Source organism: Danio rerio, chromosome 23 (genome assembly GCF_052040795.2).
Source record: "Danio rerio strain M-AB ecotype USA chromosome 23, GRCz13ab, whole genome shotgun sequence".
Taxonomy (NCBI): Eukaryota; Metazoa; Chordata; class Actinopteri; order Cypriniformes; family Danionidae; genus Danio; species Danio rerio.
In genome coordinates this window covers 1,439,365-1,462,581 of record NC_141043.1, presented here as the reverse complement: position 1 = coordinate 1,462,581, position 23,217 = coordinate 1,439,365, and the positions used below count along the sequence as shown (strand labels likewise).

Below are 23,217 nucleotides of genomic sequence, written 5' to 3'. Positions count from 1 at the left end.
TCATACACTATGGACAATTTAGCCTACTCAATTCACCTGTACCGCATGTCTTTGGACTGTGGGGGAAACCGGAGCATCCGGAGGAAACCCACACGAAGGCAGGGAGAACATGCAAACTCCACACAGAAACGCCAACTGAGCCGAGGTTCGAACCAGCGACCTACTTGCTGTGAGGCAACAGCACTACCTACTGCGCCACTGTGTCACTGTGTCTAACCTAATATTAACGTCCTATGATGTGGTGTGCCTGCTGGCCAATAACTCGATGCACTACAGAATGTTACGTTTCCACACACATGCACAAATTACATGTAAACGTATCAGCTTTTCACAGCGTAATACTCACTACTCATTACTCTTGAGTACTTTTGAAAGAGCTACTTTATACTAATACTTTGAGTAATATTCACAACAGATACTTTTACTTTGCTTTTACTTTTGCACTACATTTTTAAGCAAGTAATGGTACTTTTACTTGAGTATGATTTTTCAGTACTCCTTCCACCACTGCTGGTATTTGAAACAATCCAAGCTCATCAGTGCCCTTACTAGTGCCCGTGTTCATGTACACGACCTACTGATACATGATCTTTGAAGCTAGGGGTCTGATGACAGAGTTTCTGTCTCTGAGTGATGTGCTGCATGTGTGTGGTGGGATGTTCTGATCTCTGCATTCATGAGTGTAGTCTGGCTTCAGTCCAGTTGCAGGGTTTACAGAATGTTCTGTTTGTCGAGGTGAGAGCACGGGCTGAGTGTTAATCCCCTCACAATGGCCTTGTCTTGTATTGTCGTGTTCTGTTGGGCTCACGGTTTCTGTTTTCCACCGCTTTGTGCTTCCGTGTTATTTCATGTCTTTTGTGGCGCATGGCTGGTGTGATCTTCAGTGGGCAACATGCTTGTGTGATGTTTTGCATTGTGAACAAGCAGCTTGTGCGTTTTTCCATTAGATGCCAGCACTTCTGTCGTCTTTTGTTAGGGCACATGGCTTTGTTTGGTTTCTTTTCTATATGCCAGGGGTAGGAAGTGCCACAGTCCTGCAGGTTTTTAATCCGACCAAACCTGCCAACATTTGCTTGTGATTGAAGAGGATGGGATAAGGTTGGGATATCTTGGATGGGAGACTGTACCAGAGTTGAGGACTGGGGGCTGGGGGTTGGATGGGTTGACAGATTGTACCAAAGAGAGAGGTTGAGAGATTGTACCGGCAGCTAGCTCTCCCCAACTCTCACATGGTCACCCACTGAAGCTAAGCAGGGCTGCGCCCGGTCAGTACCTGGATGGGAGACCAGATGGGAAAGCTAGGTTGCTGCCGGAAGTGGTGTTAGTGAGGCCAGCAGGGGGCACCTGTGGCAACCTGTGGTCGGTGTGGGTCCTTATGCCCCAGTATAGTGATGGGTACTCTATACTGCTCAGTGAGTGCCGTCTTCTGGATGAGACGTTAAACCGAGGTCCTGACTCTCTGTGGTCATTAAAAATTCCAGGATGTCCTCATAACCCTCCCCATATCACAACTGGCTTCATCACTCTGTCTCCTCTCCACCAATCAGCTGGTGTGTGGTGTGCGGTCTGGGCTATATAAATGTTAGGAATTATTACTATTAGGACTTAAGAGTCCTGGGTGAGGAGACTGTAAAAAATAGGTTAAGGACTGGGTTGGGGTGGTTGTGGGGAGACTATACAAACGTTGAGGACTGGGGGGTTGGGGTAGAGACGGTACCAATGCTAGCAGATGGGGATGGATTATTTAAATTACGGAAGTTTTCCAGAGAGAAATGACGAAACGGGAGGGTGGCGGGAGATGGGCAGTAGATACAGGAGTCTCCTGGGAAAACAGGGAGTGTTGGGACAGTACCAACATTTGAGGATGGGGGCCGTGGGGTAGAGGGGGAGGGGGTCGGTATAATAAAAATTACAGGAGTTTTCTGGGAGAAAAAAAAAAAACAGGACAGTAGTGGGAAATGGGTGTGGAATCTGATGAGGGGTGGGGGTGTTGTAGGGCGTAAAATACAAATTATGTGAGATTTCCGGGAGATATAACAAAAGAGGGGGGTTGCAGGAGACGAGTGTGAAATATGGGAGTCTCCTGAGAAAAACGAGAGTGGTGGGACAGCACCAATGTTCAAGGATGGTGGTTGGGGTGGTGTTGTGTGTCCTATTACAAATTACGGGAGTTTTCTGGGAGAAGCAACAAAACGAGAGGGTGGTGGTAGATGGGATTGGAACAAGGAAGTCTCCCGGGAAAAATAGGAGTGTTGGGGCAGTACCAACATTTGAGAATGGGGGTGGGGTGGTGGTGGGTGCAGTATAATACAAATTACGGGAGTTTTCTGGGGGAGGTAATAAAACGGGGGCGTGGCGGAAGATGGATGTGGAATACGGAAGTCTTCTGAGAAAAACGAGAGTGTTGGGACATCAGAATGGGGAAGAAAGGGGATTTAAGTGACGTGGCATGGTTGTTGCTGCCAGACGGGCTGCTCTGAGTATTTCAGAAACTGCTGATCTACTGGGATTTTCACGCACAACCATCTCTAGGGTTTACAGAGAATGCTCCGACAAAGAGGAAATATCCAGTGAGCGGCAGTTCTGTGGGCGCAAATGCCTTGTTGATGAGGCCAGAGGTCAGAGGAGAATGGCCAGACTGGTTCCAGCTGATAGACAGGCAACAGTAACTCAAATAAGCACTCGTTACAACCGAGCTCTGCAGAAGAGCATCTCTGAACACACAACACGTCCAACCTTGAGGCGGATGGGCTACAGCAGCAGAAGAGCACACCGGGTGCCGCTCCTGTCAGCTAAGAACAGGAAACTGAGGCTACAATTCACACAGACTCACCAAAACTGGACAATAGAAGATTGGAGAAACGTTGCTGCTCTGATGAGTCTCCATTTCTGCTGACACATTCGGATGGTCTATGGTCGATGGACTTGTGTCCTGAGAGCTTCAGAGTGGTTCAGTAAGCTCTATTGTGAGTCCAGCATAGGAGTGCAGCTACCACACACACACACACACACACACACACAAACAGAGCTCAGTGTGTTAAACTCAAGGTCAGCCAACAAGCAAGAGGCTGAAGCCTGTGTGATTGTCTGTCACTCAGCGAAACACTACAAACTGCTGACTCAAACCCAAACCACTGACCGAAAACACAATACACACGCTTTCCATCCCAACATGCATCACTCTTGAAGTCTGCGGCACCAATCACATGGAGCCGCTAAACTAACACACACACACACACCCTGAGTCACCACTGAAAACAGCCAAAAGCTCAATTATAGAGCGGTGCATCATGGGTATAAGAAAAACACTTGAAATCGACCAGCAAATAAGCCAAATATACACACCGCACACACACACAGCAGGCACACACAATCAATGCACTGCAAAACAGAACAGAAGGCTGCATTGTGCTGCTGTTGTTGGTGTGTTTGTGCAGAATATGAGCTTACATTTATATTTCTCCTCCAGATGACCCTTGCAAAGAGAGAGCAGACCAATCTTCATGGACAGAACGCGGATTTTCCCGCTGCGACCCCTGTGGCAGAAAAAAAACACAATATAAATGAGAGAAAAACACACGGCCCACATCTGAACGCAGCGCACTGGAGGAGATAAAGCACTGAGGGTCAGACGCTGAGCACATCTGATCAGTTCCTGAGAAATTTACACGGGAAACTGCAATGAAGGAAACCCAGGACCTCAAGTATTCATTAACACAACTGAAAGGCATGATTAGAAACATGATTGAAACTTAAGCCGTACTCTCACTATGTACAAAGCACGCTTGTCCCCCCTCCCGTCTCCCCCAACGGCCCGCACTCACATTAAAAATCGGGCCTGGGCACTCTTACGTCATCGATGCTGCACTGTTCAGTGAGCGCTCTAGTTATATCGTGTCAGTGGTTTGTTATGCAGTGACATGCAGTCAAATATTTCGCCAAACAGTCCTTAGGGATGCGGGGACACGCAGTCAGATATTTCGCTGAACAGATCCGCCACTTTTGCCTCTCATAATCAATCATGAAGCCCTCGTGCTGCAGGAATGAGGAGGTCTGCTGAAGGTGCAGCTGTCGTGCAGTGAGGGGTTTCGTCTTTAATAAACTACGGCAGTTTGCGTTCACTGAACAGTAAGAATGATTAATAAATCCATATGAAACAGCCCCAAAAGTCACGTCTCGCTTTCAGTTTCAGGCTCAGGCGAGCTTTGCATTAGAGGTCTGCATTCCCACGGCTGTCCCGTGGGCGCCGCGGGACCCGACCAGATTTCTAAATTTCCGAATAAATGGTGGGAGCGGTCGGTAACAGGTTTAATTTGGGACATGAGCGGGCTGCCTAGCAATATCGCGGATACTGCTATGCGAATGAGAGAGAGAGAGCTTTGCCTGTGTGTGTGCTTGGTGCTTGTGTGTGTGTATGTTAGTGCGCGCACGCGCGAATGAGAGAGAGAGAGAGAGAGAGAGAGAGAGAGAGAGAGAGAGAGAGAGAGAGAGAGAGAGAGAGAGAGAGAGAGAGAGAGAGAGGGCTTTGCCTTTGTGTCTGCTTGGTGCTTGTGTGTGTGTTAGTGCGCGTGCGCGTATGAGAGAGAGAGCTTTGTCTGTGTGTGTGTGTTTGGTGCTGTGTGTGTGTGTTTATAGAGACAGCTTGGCTGTCTGGACTGTATAGCTGGGTGATTTTCGGTTTTGTTTTTTAGCGGGATCAGGCGCGGCGGGCAGAAAACGGGGCGGGTTCTTAATATAAGCGGGAGCGGTCGGGTTCGGGCTAAAACCTGGCGGGTGCGGGCGGGAGCGGGATTCAAAATTTAGTCCCGCGCAGATCTCTACTTTGCACTCACACTACAAGCGTACCGCGCCAAAGCCCAAGTGAACCGCGCTCTGGCACACCTCTTCCAACCGGGCCAGGGCCGGCCAAGTAAACCGTGCCTGAGCCCGATTCAGCGCACTCACACTTCTCAAACCATCTAGAAAACAGGTCTGGGCACGGTACGGATAGCATAGTGTGAGTACGCCCTTATTTACAGGCGTGCTTCTATAGTCCAGAAATTACGGCAGATCTTCAGCTCACTTTAATGTACAGTTTAATGTACAGAAAATTGTAACTATTTTAAAATGCTTTCCAAGTGCTTTTTCCAGCACATTTTTAAACATGATAGTTTTAATATTTAATTTCTTTTGTCTTTGCCATGATGACAAAATATTCCTCAGAGATTTTGCTCCATATTGTCATGATAGCATCACACAGTTGCTGCAGATTTGTCGGCTGCACATCCATGATGCCAATCTCCTGTTCCACTACATCCCAAAGCTGCTCTATTGGATTGAGCTCTGGTGACTGTGGAGGCCATTTGAGTACAGTGAACTCATCGTCATGTTCAAGAAAGCAGTCTGAGATGATTGAGCTTCATGACATGCTGCGTTATCCTGCTGGAAGTAGCCATCAGAAGATGGAGACACTGTGCTCATAAAGGGATGGACATGGTCAGCAGCAATACTCAGGTAGGCTGTGGCGTTGATGCTCAATTGGTACTAATGGACCCAAAGAAAATCTCCCCCACACCATTACAGCACCACCACCAGCCTGAACCGCTGATACAAGGCAGGATGGATCCTTTAAATTTATTTGCTATACTTATTACATTTATAAGCAAAAAAAAGATTAGAAGTGTGTGTGTGTGTGCGAGCAGGACGTACGTGTCGTAGACGTTGAGCAGCCAGTTGAGGCTCATGTCCACACACAGCGGCACGTTGACCAGGTCTTTGTGCTCCTGCTCCAGGCCGTCATACACTGACGTCAGACAGTTGATGATCTCTGGAACCGAGAGCTGCTGAGAGTTCACTGTCAACTTGTGCTGCTGGAACATGGACTGAGCAACACCCAGATCCAGGAGATCCACTGAAACACACAGTCAGAGAGAGAGAAAGATGTCAGAAGCGAAGTCACACACACATACACACACACACACACACACACACACACACACACACACACACACACACACACACACACACATCAAAAAGCAGGAGTGTTCTCTAGAGGAATCTCCCACAGAACATAAACAGAGTAACAAGTCATTAAACTGTGATTAACTTTACATTAGGACACATTTACCATCCAGTGACTGCAGCATGAAGACACACACACACACACACACACAGAAAGAAACCCCTGCTCACACTCCATTATTAGACCAATTAACAGCTCCAAACACACACACACACACACACGCACGCACGCACGCACGCACGCACACACACACACACACACAAACACAAATGCAAATCAAGAGGACATGAGGCGTGTAGGCAGTGCAAGATATCAAACACAAACACTCTGTGTGTTGTTGATTGGGGCTCTGTGAGTTAATTGAGGTGATGGAGTGAAGCAACACATCCATGCAGAGCTAAACATAAGCACACACACACACACACACACGCACACACACACACACACACACACACACACACACACACACACACATACAAACACACTCATTAGCATACATACACATGCACACACAGACTCACATGTGCACATACAAATGGAGACTCATATGCATGCACGCACGCACGCACGCACACACACACACACACACACACGCACGCGCACATGCACACACACACATTCACTCACACGCACACAATCACATGCACACACAACCTCACGTGCACACATGCACACACACACACTCATGAACTTACACAGAAACTCACATGCAAACTTGCACATGCTCACACACACACACACACACACACACAAACACACTCATTAGCATACATACACATGCACACACAGACTCACATGTGCACATACAAATGGAGACTCATATGCACGCACACCCACCAACACAAACACACACACACACACACACGCACGCGCACATGCACACACACACACATTCACTCACATGCACTCAATCACATGCACACACAACCTCACGTGCACACATGCACACACACACACACACACTCATGAACGTACACAGAAACTCACATGCAAACTTGCAAATGCTCACACACACACACACACACGAGCGTACACATAAATACATACAAACACTCATATGCAATCATACAGAGTCACGCACACAAACACCACACTCATGTGCGCATATACACATGCAAACACACACACACACACACACACACACACACACACACACACACATTTACTCCTGTGCACACATGCACACACAAACTCACGTGCACACATACAGACTCATGAACGCAGACATACACACTCGTGAACGTACACAGAGACTCACATGCAAACTTGCACATGCTCACACACACACACACACAGGTGTGTACATATACAAACATACAAACACTCACATGCAATCATACTGATGGACGCACACAAACACCACACTCATGTGCGCAGATAAGCATGCAAACAAACAAACACACACACACACACACACGCGCGCACACATACACACACATACACTCACGTCCACACACACTCTCATGAACGCACAGACATACACACTCATGAACGTACACAGAGACTCACATGCAAACTTGCACATGCACACACACGCATGCACGCACGCGCACGCGCACACACACAAACACGCCCACATAGACTTACAGCAGAGAGCTTTCTGCAGCCGGCGGATCTTCATCGCCGTCCTGTACGCAGAGAAGCGCACGTTGTTGAGGTCAGCTGGAGGCAAACAGAAGAGAAAGAGCCAGAAGAGTGAGCGACACTACAGCTGAACACACACACACACACACACTAATATTCCCTCACAACTCATTTAAAGCACAATATGTCAAGCTGCATGTTTACACACAGACAATGACTCACTTTTAAAGGGGCAGTTCACCCAAATATGTACATTATGGGTGTTTGGGTTGTATCGCACTAGAGTTGGTTTTCCCTCTTGGTGCAGTTCATTTGGGCAGGTGTGAATGTAGCATTCGTACTTGAGTGCGCACCAAAAGCCGACCAAAAACCCTAACCCTAATGCTTTTTGTACACCCTAAAGATGTTTTGAAGAATGCTGAAAAGCTGTAGGGTGGCACAGTGGCTCAGTAGTTAGAACTGTAACCTTACATCAAGAAGGTCGCTGGTTCGAGTCCTGGCTGGGACAGTTGGCATTTCTGTGTGGAGTTTGCATGTTCTCCCTGTGTTGGCGTGGGTTTTTCCCCCACAGCCCAAACTCATGCGCTTTAGGGGAACTGATGAACTAAATTGGCCGAAGTGTATGAGTGTTTACGAATGTGAAAGTGTATGGGTGTTTCCCAGTACTGGGTTGCAGCTGGAGGGGCATCTGCTGTGCAAAACATATGCTGGAATAGTTGGTGGTTCATTCTGCTGTGGGGACCTTTGATGAATGAAGGGACTGAGCTGAACATGAATTAATGAACGGCTGTAACCATTGACTTTGTATTTGTTTTTCCTGCTATGGAAGCTAACAGTTACTGTACAGGATTCAGCATTCTTCAAAATATCTTCTTTAGTGTTCAACAGAAGAAAAAAAAGTTTGAAAGCACTCGAGGGGGAGTAAATACTGAGTATACTGTAATTTTTAAGTGAACTGACCCCTTTGAAGATACTTGATTTAAAGTTGGTCAAACCTTAAGCTAAAAGTGTGTGTCGTGTTTGAGTCTATCCTGTGTTCATGTGTGTGTGTGTGTTTGTTGTGTGTATATGTGTGTCTCATGGGCTTTCCAATCTTACAGAGACGTGGACACACACACACACAAATACACACCTTCACTGGCAGCAGGCCTCGGTGGACACATGCTGTCCAGTATCTATTCAGCTGTGTGTTTCTGACACATTGGTGGGTGTGTATGTGCATACGTACGTGTGTGTGTGTGTGTGTGTGTGTGTGTGTCACTTACAGAGAGAATGGTAGAGCTCTGTCATCTTGGGATGATCCCAGCACGTTGTCTGACTCTGATGACTGCAAGAGAGAAAACACACACACACACACACACATTAAAAATGACACACACATACACACTCTCACAACGTAAAGTGAATATGTGTGTGTGTGTGTGAGAATGCTTGAGTAGGTCTGTGTGTGTGTATATTTGTGTGTGTGTATGTGAGTGTTTGTGTCGGTATATCTGTCTGTGTGTGTGTGTGTGCGCCTGTGTAGGTCTGTGTGTGTGTATATCTGAGTGTGCATGTGTTTGTGTGTGGGTTTGTGTCGCCTTGTGTGTGTATATCTGAATATCTGTGTGTGTGTTTGTGTGTGTGTGTGTGTGTGTGTGTGTGTGTAAGTGTGTCTGAGTGTCTGCAGGCCTTTGTGTATGTCTGTCTGTATATCTGTTTGTGTGTGTGTGTGTGTGTGTGTGTGCGCGTGTGTGTGTGTGTGTGTGTGTGTGTGTGTGTGTGTGTGTGTGTGTGAGTGTCTGCGGGCCTGTCTGTATGGATCTGTTTGTGTGTTTGTGTGTGTGTGTGTGTTTGTGTGTGTGTGTGTGTGTGTGTGTGTTTCTGAGTGTGGTCTTTATATCTGTTTGTGGGTGTGTGTGTGTGTCTAAAGGCCTGTGTGTATGTGTTGTCTGTATATCTGTTTGTGTGTGTGTGTTTGTGTGTGTGTGTGTGTGTGTGTGTGTGTGTTTGTGTAAAGGCCTTTGTGTAGATGTTGTCTGTATATCTGTTTGTGTGTGTGTGTGTGTGTGTGTGTGTGTGTGAGTGTCTTTGGGCCTGTCTGTATGGATCTGTTTGTGTGTGTGTGTGTGTGTGTGTGTGTGTATGTGTGTCTGAGTGTGGTCTTTATATCTGTTTGTGGGTGTGTGTGTGTGTGTGTGTGTCTAAAGGCCTGTGTGTATGTGTTGTCTGTATATCTGTTTGTGTGTGTGTGTGTGTGTGTGTGTGTGTGTGTGTGTGGTGTATGTGTGTGTGTGTGTGTGTGTGTGTGTTTGTGTGTGTGTGTGTGTGGTGTATGTGTGTGTGTGTGTGTGTGTGTGTGTGTGTGTGTGTGTGTGTGGTGTATGTGTGTGTGTGTGTGTGTGTGTGTGTGTGTGTGTGAAGGCCTGTGTGTAGGTGTTGTCTGTATATCTGTTTGTGTGTGTGTGTGTGTGTGTGTGTGTGTGTGTGTGTGTGTGTGTGTGTGAAGGCCTGTGTGTAGGTGTTGTCTGTATATCTGTTTGTGTGTGTGTGTGTGTGTGTGTGTGTGTGTGTGTGTGTGTGTGTGTGTGTGTGTGTGTGTGTGTGTGTGTGTGTGTATGTTTGTGTGTGTGTCTATTTTGGACAGTGAGGTCTGAGAGGTTGAGCTGAATGAGAGTGATCCACAGAAAACAGAGACTGAGATAAAGGTCTGGAGAAATGGAGGAGAAAACTGAAGAAGAAAGCCGTGTCTTAAATCACTCCAGACACACATACGCTCTCTCAGTGTGTGTGTGTGTGTATGTGCTGGACTCATTTCACTGGGGTCAGATGTGTCCTGACAGAAGTGTTGACCTCACTAAAGGCCCTGATAGACTCTCAGTGCAGCTCTTTTTCATCCTGGCTAACAGAAGAAGTAGTGTGGAGTACATCAGCGGTGTGTTTCTGCTCTACCTTTATGAGAAGGAGCACACACGTTTACCTCTGATTGTGATAGTGAACGCATCAAAGCCTGCATTCACTTCAGTCGTTAAAGATGATCAATTATGCTGACTTATTACAGGCGTGGTGTAAGACAGAAAGTTTCAGTCGATGTCATTCTCGCTGGAGGAAACGTCTACAGTAAAGCTGTGCGGGTCGCTCACATATCATATGAGAAGCACTACTCATAGAACAGACGCATTACACACATACATACTTGTGTATAAATGTTCATTACTGACCTTTCTGTCAACAGGATTTTAATATAACTGCAGATCATTGATAATAGCCCACTGTAACATCTGTGATTATATACAATAAATAAATAAATGAACACATACAGACTCTTAAGAGGATCCCTCACCAGAAATGCTGCTCGCGCCATGCACTTCAGAATTCTAAACATAGGTTTCTATCAGGGGTCACAAATTGGCGTTGCAGGTCGGCAGCTGTCTGCAGCCCCTGGTCAAGACTCAGGACAGTGTTCATACTGGTCACCATCTGCATAGTTTCATTTTAAATAGGATGTGAATGTGCACGTCTGGTGTACGATAGTTTCACATGTCATGTGTGTGCTGTGTTGTGGTGCTGAGCAGAGCATCCAGTGTGTGACGCCCTTTACAGTTTCCGATATGTTGCCAATTACAGAAAAACTAAACACAGCATACATTTACAACAGTATCTGGATGCAGCCTTTATGATGCATCTGAGATTGCATCACTCAGCGATGCAATGTCAGACACAATGCTCTCAATGGAGTGAGTGACATCACACTGATGGGTAGGGTTAGGTCATTGGATCCGGCTCAGATTGCACTGCACCAGGTCTGCATCCAGACCCCTCTCTAGATTTAGGCCTTATTTGGGTTCAAAAAAACAACCCCAACATATAGCCCACAGTGCGAATCTCTCATCTTTAATCTTCACCAGCACACGCAAGCTCTGTTAGCCCTTAAAGACCCAAAGGTATTTTGTGGGCACCTAATGGGCCTATATTATTATTTTTTTTAAAGCAGTTTTATTTTAGCAGTCAGCCTCAAGTGTCATATATCATTTTAAACAGGAGAACCTGAAGTTTCAATCTGTATCATTTAAAGGTCCAGTCTAAAATATTTTTTGGTCCAAAAACATATGAACAGACAGAAAATATTCCAGAATTTTCCAGAAACGATTTTTTAAAAAAGTGGCATTTTCTAGTTATTACAAACAAAACCTTATGAAGTTTGTTTTTCTTTCATTAGAAATACATGCTATGATGTTTTATACTTCCAAAAAAAATTTTTGTCTACATCCACAATTCCCTGAGCAAGTTATAGCAATTTATTTCAATGTTATTCCAAGGCGTTTTTCAATGGGGGAAAAAAATCATTTATTTACTGACAATGTATTTGCCCAAAAGTTCTGGGAATGAACTAAACAGAATTTTTTTTTTACAAAATAACAGAACACTGAAGCAAATTTGACTTTTTCCAAATAATATATTTTCAGTTACTATAAACAACACCACTTACAATGAACAAATAAAAAATAAGAAAATAATAAATAATGCGTCAAAGTCCAAATAAACATGGTGCAAATCCTCAGTAAAAAAATAGATATAAATATTCACTATACTATAAATAGTTACATAACTAAACTAGATTCAATATGGACCATCCTTAGGTTTTATGTGCCAGCATGGATATGGTTGTCTGTGGATATGGATTTGGATGTCTGCAATGCAGACAAACAGCTGCACCTTCATTTGCGTCTTTTGAAAACAGCAAGAGCAGCAGTTCGTCTTTGCTGTGTCACTGTTTTGTCATGTTTCTGTGCTGCTGTGCATGCAAACATACTTAGTATGAGAATTTTTTCATGCAAAACTTTTTTTTTTTTTGCGTTTTATTTAGCCGCATAATGTATAAATGTAGCCCATAAATGTATGCCTATCTCTCATTCCGTGTTGTTCAAAAAGCTCATTGTTTGTCCAAAAGAGAAACCTATGCTTATTGGTTGTGATATAGCGAGTTTGAACCAATCTGGGCATGGAGGAGGGACAATGCATCAATGTATCATGACTGGTTTGTCCGGAGACACAGTGGCGAGCGTTTCTTTGTCAAATCAGCGTTGTCAAATTTTGATGACGTAACCGCACTGATTCCGGAGCCTCTGAAAGTCCGCTGATACAGCGCTAGAAAGCTGAGATTCTCTTCTTTACGTCAATCTTTGAATTGTATGAATCGGATCAGCGGATCAAAAGTTATTAAACATTTAAGAGCAATACTTATTTTTAGCCGCGGGCGGCTGTCTCGGTCTTTAAGGGTTAGAGAGTAATTCCGTCATTCCCAGTTCATAATCGTCTGAAAGGTGATGATAATAGTTAAACATGGCTGTTTGTTCATGTTTTAGGTTGCTGAAAGATTCATTTGCTCATTTGTTTCCGGCTTCTTCTTTGTTTATTCTCGTGTTTGTCCATTTCTGAAAGGATCAGATGACAGGAGCAATAACCACGCGCACATTATTATCATGAGCCCAAGAAGTTATTTCAAATATAGGCGCGCGGCGAGTGAGTGTGAAAGCGAAACCACTCACGCTTCTTGGCTTTTCATCAAGACAACAACAAGGTTTTCTTGAGCCCGGGTCGAGCTTGGCTCGTTATTATTTGTATATATTATTATGGTGTAATGTCTCCACTGTGTTTTTTAAAATGGCGCGTCCTTTGTTTTCATTCTGCTTGCACACACGCTAGTGACGTTCGTCTGTAAACCAGTAGAGTTTAGCTGCACATCTGGCTCTGCCTTTTGGTATCTTTTTGGTGTGCTATAACTTTGGAAAGTGTACCCAAAAAGTTGTACAGTACGGTTAGCTTTTTGGTACCTTTTGACAGTGGAAACAGACATAAAAGCATACCGAACCATACCCTACCACTCACTAGAAGCGGGCCATAATTGAGTAAGTTTGGTGACTGTCGCTTTAAATTCAAATGAGATTGTGCTTATCACAAAAGGGGGCGGAGCTACAAATGCCTGTGTGTGAGTATAGTGGCAGATTCAACAACAAATGGTGGACGGCTGCTTCTCACTCAGGGCTGTTTACACTAATGAGGAAGAGATGGTCTCTAGTGGGCGGGGCTTTCCCCCTATGATGACAGGTAGAAAGGGAGAATGTCAATCACAGTGTTTCTGCAAACTTTATCAAGTCTAATTTAAAAAATATAATAATTGTTTACCATTGGTTATATTCACACACTGCTGACACACAAATCCATAATAAAAGTGTTTTTTTTAAATAAGCGTCACGTTCTCCAGTGTGTTCACGTTTTTTCTCATTTTTGACCTCAATTGATTAAAGAGAAGATTAAATGTGGGCGGATCTTCAGAGACACACCCACTAATTACATCAGTGGAGATCACCAATTGGAGGTCAAAGGTCAAGTGAACTTTTGTGGAAACTTGTCTTCAGTTTGGTCGAGCTTTTCATTTGGAACATAAAAGAAGATCAAATAAATTATGTTATGGGGAAACGTTTGCACAATGTGATTGAAACGTTATTTTCTTCTCATGTATGTTGAATTCATCTTTCAGCCCTCTTATAATAACTTCAAGCAACTCTAAAGACTTTCATAATCTGGTTTAAGTTTAATTAATTACAATTCAAGTGAAACTCTGTGGGACGAGGGCCGAGAAGCTGGACATTGTAATGTAGTTGCACTGTGATGTAATTATGCTGAACAAGCTGCTTGTGTGGGCTTGTGGTTGAGGTTTTGGATTTGATACATGGACATAATGCTAGATGGTGCGTGTAAGCGCAATCAAGCTTGTGATCAAGTGACAGCAAACGTCAAGAGTTATAATGGAAAAAAGCTTCATATTAAAGCTGCAATGGAAAGACCAGTGTCTTCAGACTAAAAGATCTGTAGTTTGGGGCAGATCAGATCAGATGTTGTGTAGGTGTTACAGCAGCTTCTAGATTAATGATGAAACATCTCAGACGCATCCGTCAATCAAAACTCTAGATCTTAACAATATACCACATGGCGCTTGGGTCATTAAAACAGAGCCCTCTGCGTTCTTGCAATTGAGAAACAGTCAGGGTTTCCTCTGATTTGCTCCCATCAGCCTTTGCAGGCAAACAAGAGCGTGTGACAGAGCAGCAGTTTAGGGAGTCAGACAGAAATGGATGCTGTCCGCAGGTGCTGAGCGAATCCCATCAGCTCATTCACAGGTTGATGAGAGGTCATTTCTGCTCCGCTGGCATTGCCAATGGCTCAAACTGCCCTACACTCATCCAGACCAAACACACACACACACACACACACACACATCTATATTACTTAGAGGGGACTGTCGCTGGCCAAGAGGGTTTCCACTCATTTTAAATAAACAAGAATCACATACAAAACTTTATTTTAAGGTCTTGTTTTATTGAACATTTTTTTAACACATGCCAAGATGAAGCTCTGAGTGACGTCTACCCATCGCACAGGGGAACAGAGTGTGAGTCATGGTGAAACACACAGGCCTTCTCTAAGTCGAAATGTTAAAAGTCTTCACGCATGTCCAACAGGTTCCCTGTTAGTGGGTGTGTAATAACTGTCCCCTCCTAGATAGGTTGGCAAATGCACATGCACACACATACACACAAGCGAGGCTTTATACAGACCCTGATGGGCATTCAGGGTTCAGTTTCACTGAGTATGTTTACATGGACACCAATCCAAGTTTGACCTTGACATTTGGCAAATTTGACTGATATTATGTGAGTTTGACTTTGAAATGATGTCTTTGACCCTGAAAGCATGAACGTTTTGACAGCATTTTTGACACTCGCATAATTACAAAGTCAAACTGCATAATTTCAGTCAACTTTGCATTCAGTTTAGCAAATTAGACTGAAATTATTTTGACTTTGAATTTATGTGAATTTGACTGAAATTCTGCAAGTTTGACACTGAAATTGTGCAAATTTGACTAAAATTATGTGAATATTACTGAAATGATCCGAATTTGACTTTAAAACTATGCAAATTTGACTTTTAATTATGTGAGTTTGACTTTAAAATTTTGCCACCGAAATTATGTGTTTGACTGAAATTAAGCAATTTTGACATCAAAATTATGCAAATTTGCCTGAAATTATGTGAGTTTGACTAAAATTATGCATGTTTGACTTTGACACGATGCAAATTTGACTGAAATATGCAACTTTGCCTAAAATTAAGCGAGTTTAACTTTGAAATTATGCAAATTTTACTTTTTACAGCCATATCCCACTGCTGCTTCTGTGATATTGCTCACACACACACACACACACACACACACACACACACACTTGTGTGTGTGTGTGTGTGTGTGTGTGTGAGAGAGAGTGAGAGTGAGCAATATCACAGAAGCAGCAGTGGGATATGGCTGTATATCAGCACTGGTGGGAGGTTTGCATTGGCATGAGGCAGCAGGCCGAGTGCCTTAGCATGCCATCAGTGCTGATATACAGCCATATCCCACTGCTACCCATGTGATATTGTGTTTATACAACAGTTTGACGCCACAATCGTGTATATAAATAAGAAAATCACGGAGAGTCTAAAAACCCTTTTGTATTAGGATAATTTAACAAAACTTATAGAGTTAATTAAAACAGAAATTAGTAAATTGATATTGTGGTTGAAGAGTACCCATCAGACAGTCATGTTGCACAAGTTCCTGTGTATTGTCTAGCACACTGATCTATGTCTTCAGAAGGGTCAGGGTTTCCCCTCACAATTACCAGGCCGCACTTTTAATTAGGAAGGCCAATACGGCATGCTAATTCAGTCAAGAAGATCAATGAGGCGAGAGAACACAATCAACAGAGGAGCAAACGTTTGTTCTGCAGATGTAAGAGATCCAGCTTCACACAAGGCTTTTGTAGAAACGCAAGAGATTCCCTCAGGAAACGAACAGAACAAGCCTCTCTGCCGTGTGTGCACAGCCATATGGGTGCTGCCAGAGGAGGAGTAGTTCAGCTATAGGGCGATTTCTCACATCACACCTGCTGCCCCAACACACTGCTGTGATTTTCAGTTTTACGGGACGCTTTCATCTGCTTTCCTCAATGACAAAACTCCAGGGTTAAAATCGAACACTCTGCTGATACGCACAATATGGAGCCTTTTCACATGTGTGTGTTTCTCAGCAGTAGAAGTGATCATAGTCGGTGGACTCAGAGCGCAGTGAATGGGAGAGGACAACAAACCATTATTTACAATCCTATCAGCTGAAATAATGAGGGTAAAGCTCCAGGATGGTGTGATCAAGACTTTCAGAAAGAGGAAAACAATAGTGTGATACTGATAACGGCAGCCGGAAGAGAGAACCATGTCAGATTTACTGTCCTGCACACCATACACACTGCATTACACACACCTCACACAAGCGCTCATTCGTTTTTGTTTTTTTTTGTAATTTGATGCAAAGATGATCTAATACACACATAAACACATATAAATGATCATACATTCCTTTTCTTTAAATCTAAATTAAATATCTAAAATATTAAAAACTTTCAAAGATGCTGATGACCATCATGTGTCTTGTGGGAAGGGCCCATAAGGAGCGATCTGTTCAGCAAAACTCTGCATCAGTTTAATGACTTCGATGTTTGATGTGTGTGCACTTTAACTGGGACACTACAGTCTTTGAGTTATTTTTTTTCCATCTTAATTCACATGCCATTAATCCTCCTCCATTTCTGGCTGATTTCCAAGCCTGTTCATTGTCAGGATGCTGCTGTAAGCAACTATCTCTCTCTTTTTCTGTCTCTCAGGGTTTGATGGACGCTTAGCTTAAGGGACAATGTATTCAGGCAAAAGGACTGTAGCTGAGGGAATTGCTTATAGTCTGCAGAGACACTGTGGGATCACACATGCATTTGCTATCCAGCTTGCCATGGTGGCTTGGGCTTTACCGTTTTTACATGATAAATCCAAGTTACAATAAAGAACCTGATCTCCGCTTGGACCCTGAGGTCCTAGATCAGGTTAAGCAGCCACTGCATTTGCATTCATTTAATAAATACTGTAGTGTGCTTTAGTTTTTACGAAAACTGTGTTTCCATAGCAACTATAAAATTACCAACCAATAAATTCTAGTATGTTACTGTAGTATAGTTTGTAAAAAGCTATAATAATATAGAATTTGCTGTAAAATATTATAGTACATTTCATGTCGGATGTTACCTTCATGCTAATAGTAGCACTTATATTGTATAAATCCAAGTCATATCCATGAACCTGATCTCCTCTTGGACCCTGAGGTCCTAGATCCGGTTAAGCAGGCACTGTGTTTGCACTCAATTAATAAATACTGCATTACCCTTTAGTGTAGCATATAATATCCTAAAATTGTAGAAAACTACACAACTGAGTAATTTGTTTATATTAATATAGTTGTTTTGTTGCCATGGCAACTATAAAATCACCACAACCGATTAACTCAAGTACGTTATTATATTATGGTTCAAAAAAGCTATACTAATATATTATTTGCTGTAAAATAATACAGTAAATTTCATGTCGGATGTTACCGTCATGCTAATACTAACACTAATATTGTATAAATCCAAGTAACATTAAAGAACCTGATCTCCTCTTAGACCCTGAGGTCCTGGATCTGGTTAAGCAGGCACTGCATTTGCATTCAGTTAATAAATATTGTAGTACGCTTTAGTTTTTACCACAGTAAATTGTGGTGTCTAGTAGTTTAATACACCCTATTGTTGTAGAAAACTACAGTACTGGGTAATTTCCCTGCTGAAAAATCCAGCTTAAACCAGCCTAGGATGATTGGCTGGTTTTAGCTGGTTGACCAGGCTGGTTTAAGAGGGGTTTTTGCCACTTCCAGGCTGGTTTACAGCCATTTCCAGCCTGGTCTTAGCTGGTCAGCCTGGGAGATGACCAGCTAAAACCAGCTTGAGCAGCCTGGAAGCCCAGCTAAAACCAGCTATATCCAGCTTAAACCAGGCTGGACAAGTAGGTTTTAGCTGGTTTTAGCTGGTTATTTTCCAGCCTGACCAGCTAAGACCAGGCTGGAAATGGCTGGAAACCAGGCCGGTCGACCAGCTAAAACCAACCAACCAGCTTGGGCTGGTTTAAGCTGGATTTTTCAGCAGGGTTGCTTATCTTACTATAGTTGTTAGCAACTATAAATTACCACAACAGATTAACTCAAGTATGTAACTAAGGCATGCTTCAAAATGCTATAATGCTACAGTATTTTCTGTAAATTACTATAGTACATTTCATGTCGGATGTTACCATCATGCTAATACTAACAGTAACATTGTAAAAATCCAAGTTTCAATAAAGAACCTAATCTCCGCTTGGACCCTGAGGTCCTAGATCTGGATAAGCAAGCACTGCACTCAGTTGACAAATACTGTACTGCGCTTTAGTTTTACTACAGTAAACTGTGGTGAAGTGTAGCATCCTACACTAGCTACATGCTACACGTGTTAGCCCACATGCTAAAACAAGATAGAAATTGGCTTGAAACATTCTAATTCATGCAATCAACCTAGTCAATACGTTATCTGAACTATAGGTGACTATGATTGCTTATAATGTCTGTCTTATACACAACTAATTTCCTTTCTGAGTTTGACTGTGACAGTTCGAAATATGTTAAATAATCCTAATAAATCACAAATCTGCCTTTCGCTCTTACTTTCTACACAAGATTGAACTTATTGCTTGTAAAGCTGGCAGGCGAGGCTTTCTCAAGCATCATAAAAGTTTCAATGAACTTCTATATCTATCTGTAAAGTACAAACCAAAAATATAATGACTACAGTGTACTTTACTCTTCAAAGTTAGGACTGAACAGTGCTAACACTGATAAGAGCCCAAACATGAGCTCAGGACACCATTACGGCTGAACCCTGCGGGGATTCGCTGGCGTGTTTCTAAGTTCAGAAAGCGGATTTCACCAATCAAACAAGACAAATTCGGGACTTAAAATGAGTCTGTTCTGCTCAAGTGGCTCTGGAGTGAAAAAGCAGCCATAAAAAGAGGGAAACAGATGTGGAAGAGCACTTACTTGATGTAGTAGGGCACTTTATTCTGGGACACGGCTCTCTGCCAGGGCAACTGCACTGAAGCTGCGGACACAGAATAAAAGATTGATTAGAGAGGAGACCGGGGGTCCGATCATGACGCTGTTGGTAAATGAAGCATTAATTAACAACATCTCTCTCATATCTGCGGACTCTCGCTCTTTTAATTTCTCCAGACACCAAAGCGTCGCTCCTGAGGTACACACATTTGATGAAATATATCTGCTTTCTCAGCACAATTCGCTGTACGCAGCTCTGCTTTCTGAGTTAATGCCATGAGTTACAGAATCAAAGGCCAAACTCGGAGTTCTGAGTGATGTTTTAAAGTAAAGGCCAGTCTGACACAGCATTCACACTAAACTCTGTGGATCAAAACATAAGAAAAAGGCTAGGGTTGCAACAAGCGTGAATTCAACTAATGTTTATGTATTAATCTTAATCATGGTATTGGATTAACTCAGTGGGTAACACATTACAAAAACATGTTAACACGTTAACATCTTCCGATTAAATTCCAGGTGTTGGTGGCGCGGTGGTTCAGTGGTTAGCACTGTCGCATTGTAGCAAGAAGGTTGCTGGTTTGAGTCCCGGCTGGTGTTTCTTGGTGTTTCTGAGTGGAGTTGTGGGTTTCCTCCGGGTGCTTCAGTTTCCACAACAGTCCAAACACATGTGCTAGAAGGGAATTGATTAACTAATCAATTGGCCGTAGTCTACTGCTGCTGCTGCGTTCACACCAGATGCGAATAAAGCATTAAGGCCAAGTGATTTACATGTTAAGTCAATGCAAAAACGCAAATAGATATCCTGACAGTATGAGTGAATGAGGCTGCGCAAATGACGCGATTCGCGCAGATGAAGAGCTGCGAGTTGAGTGTTGTCCATGATTGACGTGCTTACTGTGCGTTTTGCACAAATCTAAACTTCGGCGGACTTTCGTAATGCGTTAACCAATCGTAAATTTGCGCTTATAGAGGTGTGATTATAACGCAGCGCCTGTTGTTGATGTCCCGGGAAACAAATCCTACTGCCAACACCAAACAACAGTTAGAAAGCTTCCATCATCAAAGTATAGTGCACATCTGAAAGGATCTAGTGGACTCAGACACTGCTCCAAGCGAATCGACGCTGTTTTTCAGCCTTCCTAAAGCACATAAACACAGCTTTTCTCTCAACAAAATCCATGTTAGCCATTTAGCAATGAAGCTAAAGTCACCGGGCAGACAGAAGTCCCGCCCATGATGCGAATCTGCAAATATCGTGATTTATCTGCATGTGCCGCATCCGCCATGTATCCGAATATGAGTGTGTGTGTGTGGCAACGCAGTGGCGCAGTGGGTAGCACGTTCGCCTCAAAGCAAGAAGGTCGCTGGTTCAATCCTCGGCTCAGTTGGTGTTTCTGTGTGGAGTTTGCATGTTCTCCCTGGATTCGTGTGGGTTTCCTCCGGGTGCTCCGGTTTCCCCCACAGTCCAAAGACATGCGGTACAGGTGAATTGGGTAGGCTAAATTGTCCGTAGTGTATGAGTGTGTGTGTGGATGTTTCCCAGAGATGGGTTGCGGCTGAAAGGGCGGATGCGGATCTGCTGCGTAAAAAACTTGCTGGATAAGTTGCCGGTTCATTCCGCTGTGGCAACCCTGGATTAATAAAGGGACTAAGCCGACAAGAAAATAAATGAATGAGTGTGTGTGTGTGTGTGTGTGTGTGTGTGAATGAGAGTCTATGGGTGTTTCCCAGTACTAGGTTGCGGCTGAAAGGGCATCCACTGTGTGCAACGTATGCTGGAATAATTGGCGGTTCATTCCGCTGTGGTGACCCCTGATAATTAGGCACTAAGCTGAAGGAAAATGAATGAAATGAACTCCGTGTGAGCTGACAGCCCTAGTTGTAACACATGGACTGAAGTAAGGGGAAAAAAAAAAAAGTTCTTATCTGTTGGGTGTCACTGAGGTGAGAGGCAATTTAATGTACTGTTATTGCTTCATCTGGTTATTTCATTTAATCTAATTGGCACATTTTCACTGGCAATAAAGGACACATTAAACGTGATAAACTAAAACGAGAGTGTGTGTGTTAATGGCTGCTCTTGACAGGCCACTGAAACAGAAAATAAGTGGACGATTAACCTCTGAATTATTAAACACAACCGGTTTACCACAGCAGAAGTGTGTGTGTGTGTGTGTGTGTGTGTGTGTGTGTGTGTGTGTGTGTGTGTGTGTGTGTGTGTGTGTGTGTGTGTGTGTGTGTGTGTGTGTGTGTGTGTGTGTGTGTGTTGTGGTGTCTGATTTTCCACACGGTCTGACTCGGCCTGTTTAATATTTGATGGCTGGCAGTGACTGTCTGCAAGCGAGCGTAAACTTGTGTCAATTAGAGTCAAATAAGTTTTAATTATTTTTGTCCCCTTGATGTGAGCGAACTGGCAAATTTCAGTCACACTGATTACATTAACACCGCACAGGCAATTACACATCTCTGAATATTTCATGAGGATCCAAAAAAAACATTAAATAACAACTAAAACAAGTTGCTCTAAAAGATCCACGGGTTTTACACCTTCACAGAGCTGTTCACAAGGTTTAACAAGCCGAAATATCGACATGTTTATATATTGGTTATATATAAAACAACATGGTTATATATTGGTCAACTAACTACTAGGTAAAACTTTACTAGCTGCTGAGAAACTGCATATAAATATTGATCCTTCATCTAGACCAGAACCAAACTAGTACTAATCACTAAACATTCATGCCAGTCGAAACGGCTCTGTTCAGCAGGGATGGCTTCATCTTTGTCTTGCTAACTTTTTAGCCAGTAGAGATGGCATTGACAGGAGTGTGTGTGATATATTCATCTGTTTTCTACTGTTAGTCACTTACTGGATAAGAAATGTTGAGAGGAAGGTCCAAAATCCCTGTGTGCTTCCCGCAAGAGCTTCAACCTGTCTTCTACAGCCGCCTGCAGACAGAAACAGACAGCGGGAGAAGGTTGGTCGCTAAACGAAATGTCACAAACAAGCTGGAAAAAATGCATCCAAACAGCCACAGCAGGGAACAAAACGCAGAATATGAAAGACAGTAATGAACGCACACAGTCAGAGTGTGTCTTCCTGCACTCTGGGGAAGTGTTTTAAACAATCCTCACATGTAGCACACACACACTCACACACACAACTCTTTCTGAATACAATACCGAGGACAGCATGCACTCTCAGACACGCAGATGAAAGAAAAAAAAACACTTTCAAATATAATAATAAGTAGAAGTGTTCTTAAAATGGCTTGATCTGAATCACTTATCATACATCAAAGAAATAGAGGATAAACTAAAATGAACGAAAAGCAAAAGGAAACAGACAACCAGTGGGACAGGGAAAAATCAGGAATTGGGAAAAGGAAAAAGGGAAAACAGAAAGAAATCAAAGTCAAATATAAATATAAATATATATATATAAAGAATAATAAATAAAATGTCATATGAAAAGGAAAGGAAATGAGAGGAGAGGGAGAAGGAGAAGGAGAAGGAAGGGAAAGTAAAGGCAAGACGAGGCGAGGAGAGGTAAGGGAGAAGAAAGGGAAGTGAAGGGAAGATAAAGGTGAGGTGAGGCGAG

At 43.3% G+C, this 23,217-nt stretch overlaps 1 protein-coding gene and 1 long non-coding RNA gene across 22 annotated transcripts in view; both read right to left on the bottom strand.

Moving 5' to 3' along the window:
- utrn (utrophin) overlaps nucleotides 1–23,217 on the bottom strand; it is a 315,686-nt gene that overhangs the window by 73,046 nt on the left and 219,423 nt on the right. For all 21 annotated transcript variants that reach the window (XR_015522994.1, XM_087306271.1, XM_087306280.1 and 18 more), the window contains 6 exons: nucleotides 22,487–22,565; nucleotides 19,596–19,656; nucleotides 8,851–8,912; nucleotides 7,589–7,663; nucleotides 5,689–5,890; nucleotides 3,451–3,536 (listed from right to left, as the gene is read on the bottom strand). Coding sequence is in view for 20 of the 21 variants with exons in the window: in XM_087306271.1 (XP_087162397.1) it covers nucleotides 3,451–3,536; nucleotides 5,689–5,890; nucleotides 7,589–7,663; nucleotides 8,851–8,912; nucleotides 19,596–19,656; nucleotides 22,487–22,565 (565 nt within the window). In the remaining variant the exon portion in view is untranslated. The remainder of the gene's footprint in view (nucleotides 1–3,450; nucleotides 3,537–5,688; nucleotides 5,891–7,588; nucleotides 7,664–8,850; nucleotides 8,913–19,595; nucleotides 19,657–22,486; nucleotides 22,566–23,217) is intronic.
- Nucleotides 12,973–18,638, bottom strand: LOC147838130 (uncharacterized). Its single transcript, XR_015523027.1, has 2 exons — nucleotides 15,847–18,638; nucleotides 12,973–15,793 (listed from the first exon to the last, which is right to left on the bottom strand). It is a non-coding gene; the product is annotated as an uncharacterized LOC147838130 (long non-coding RNA).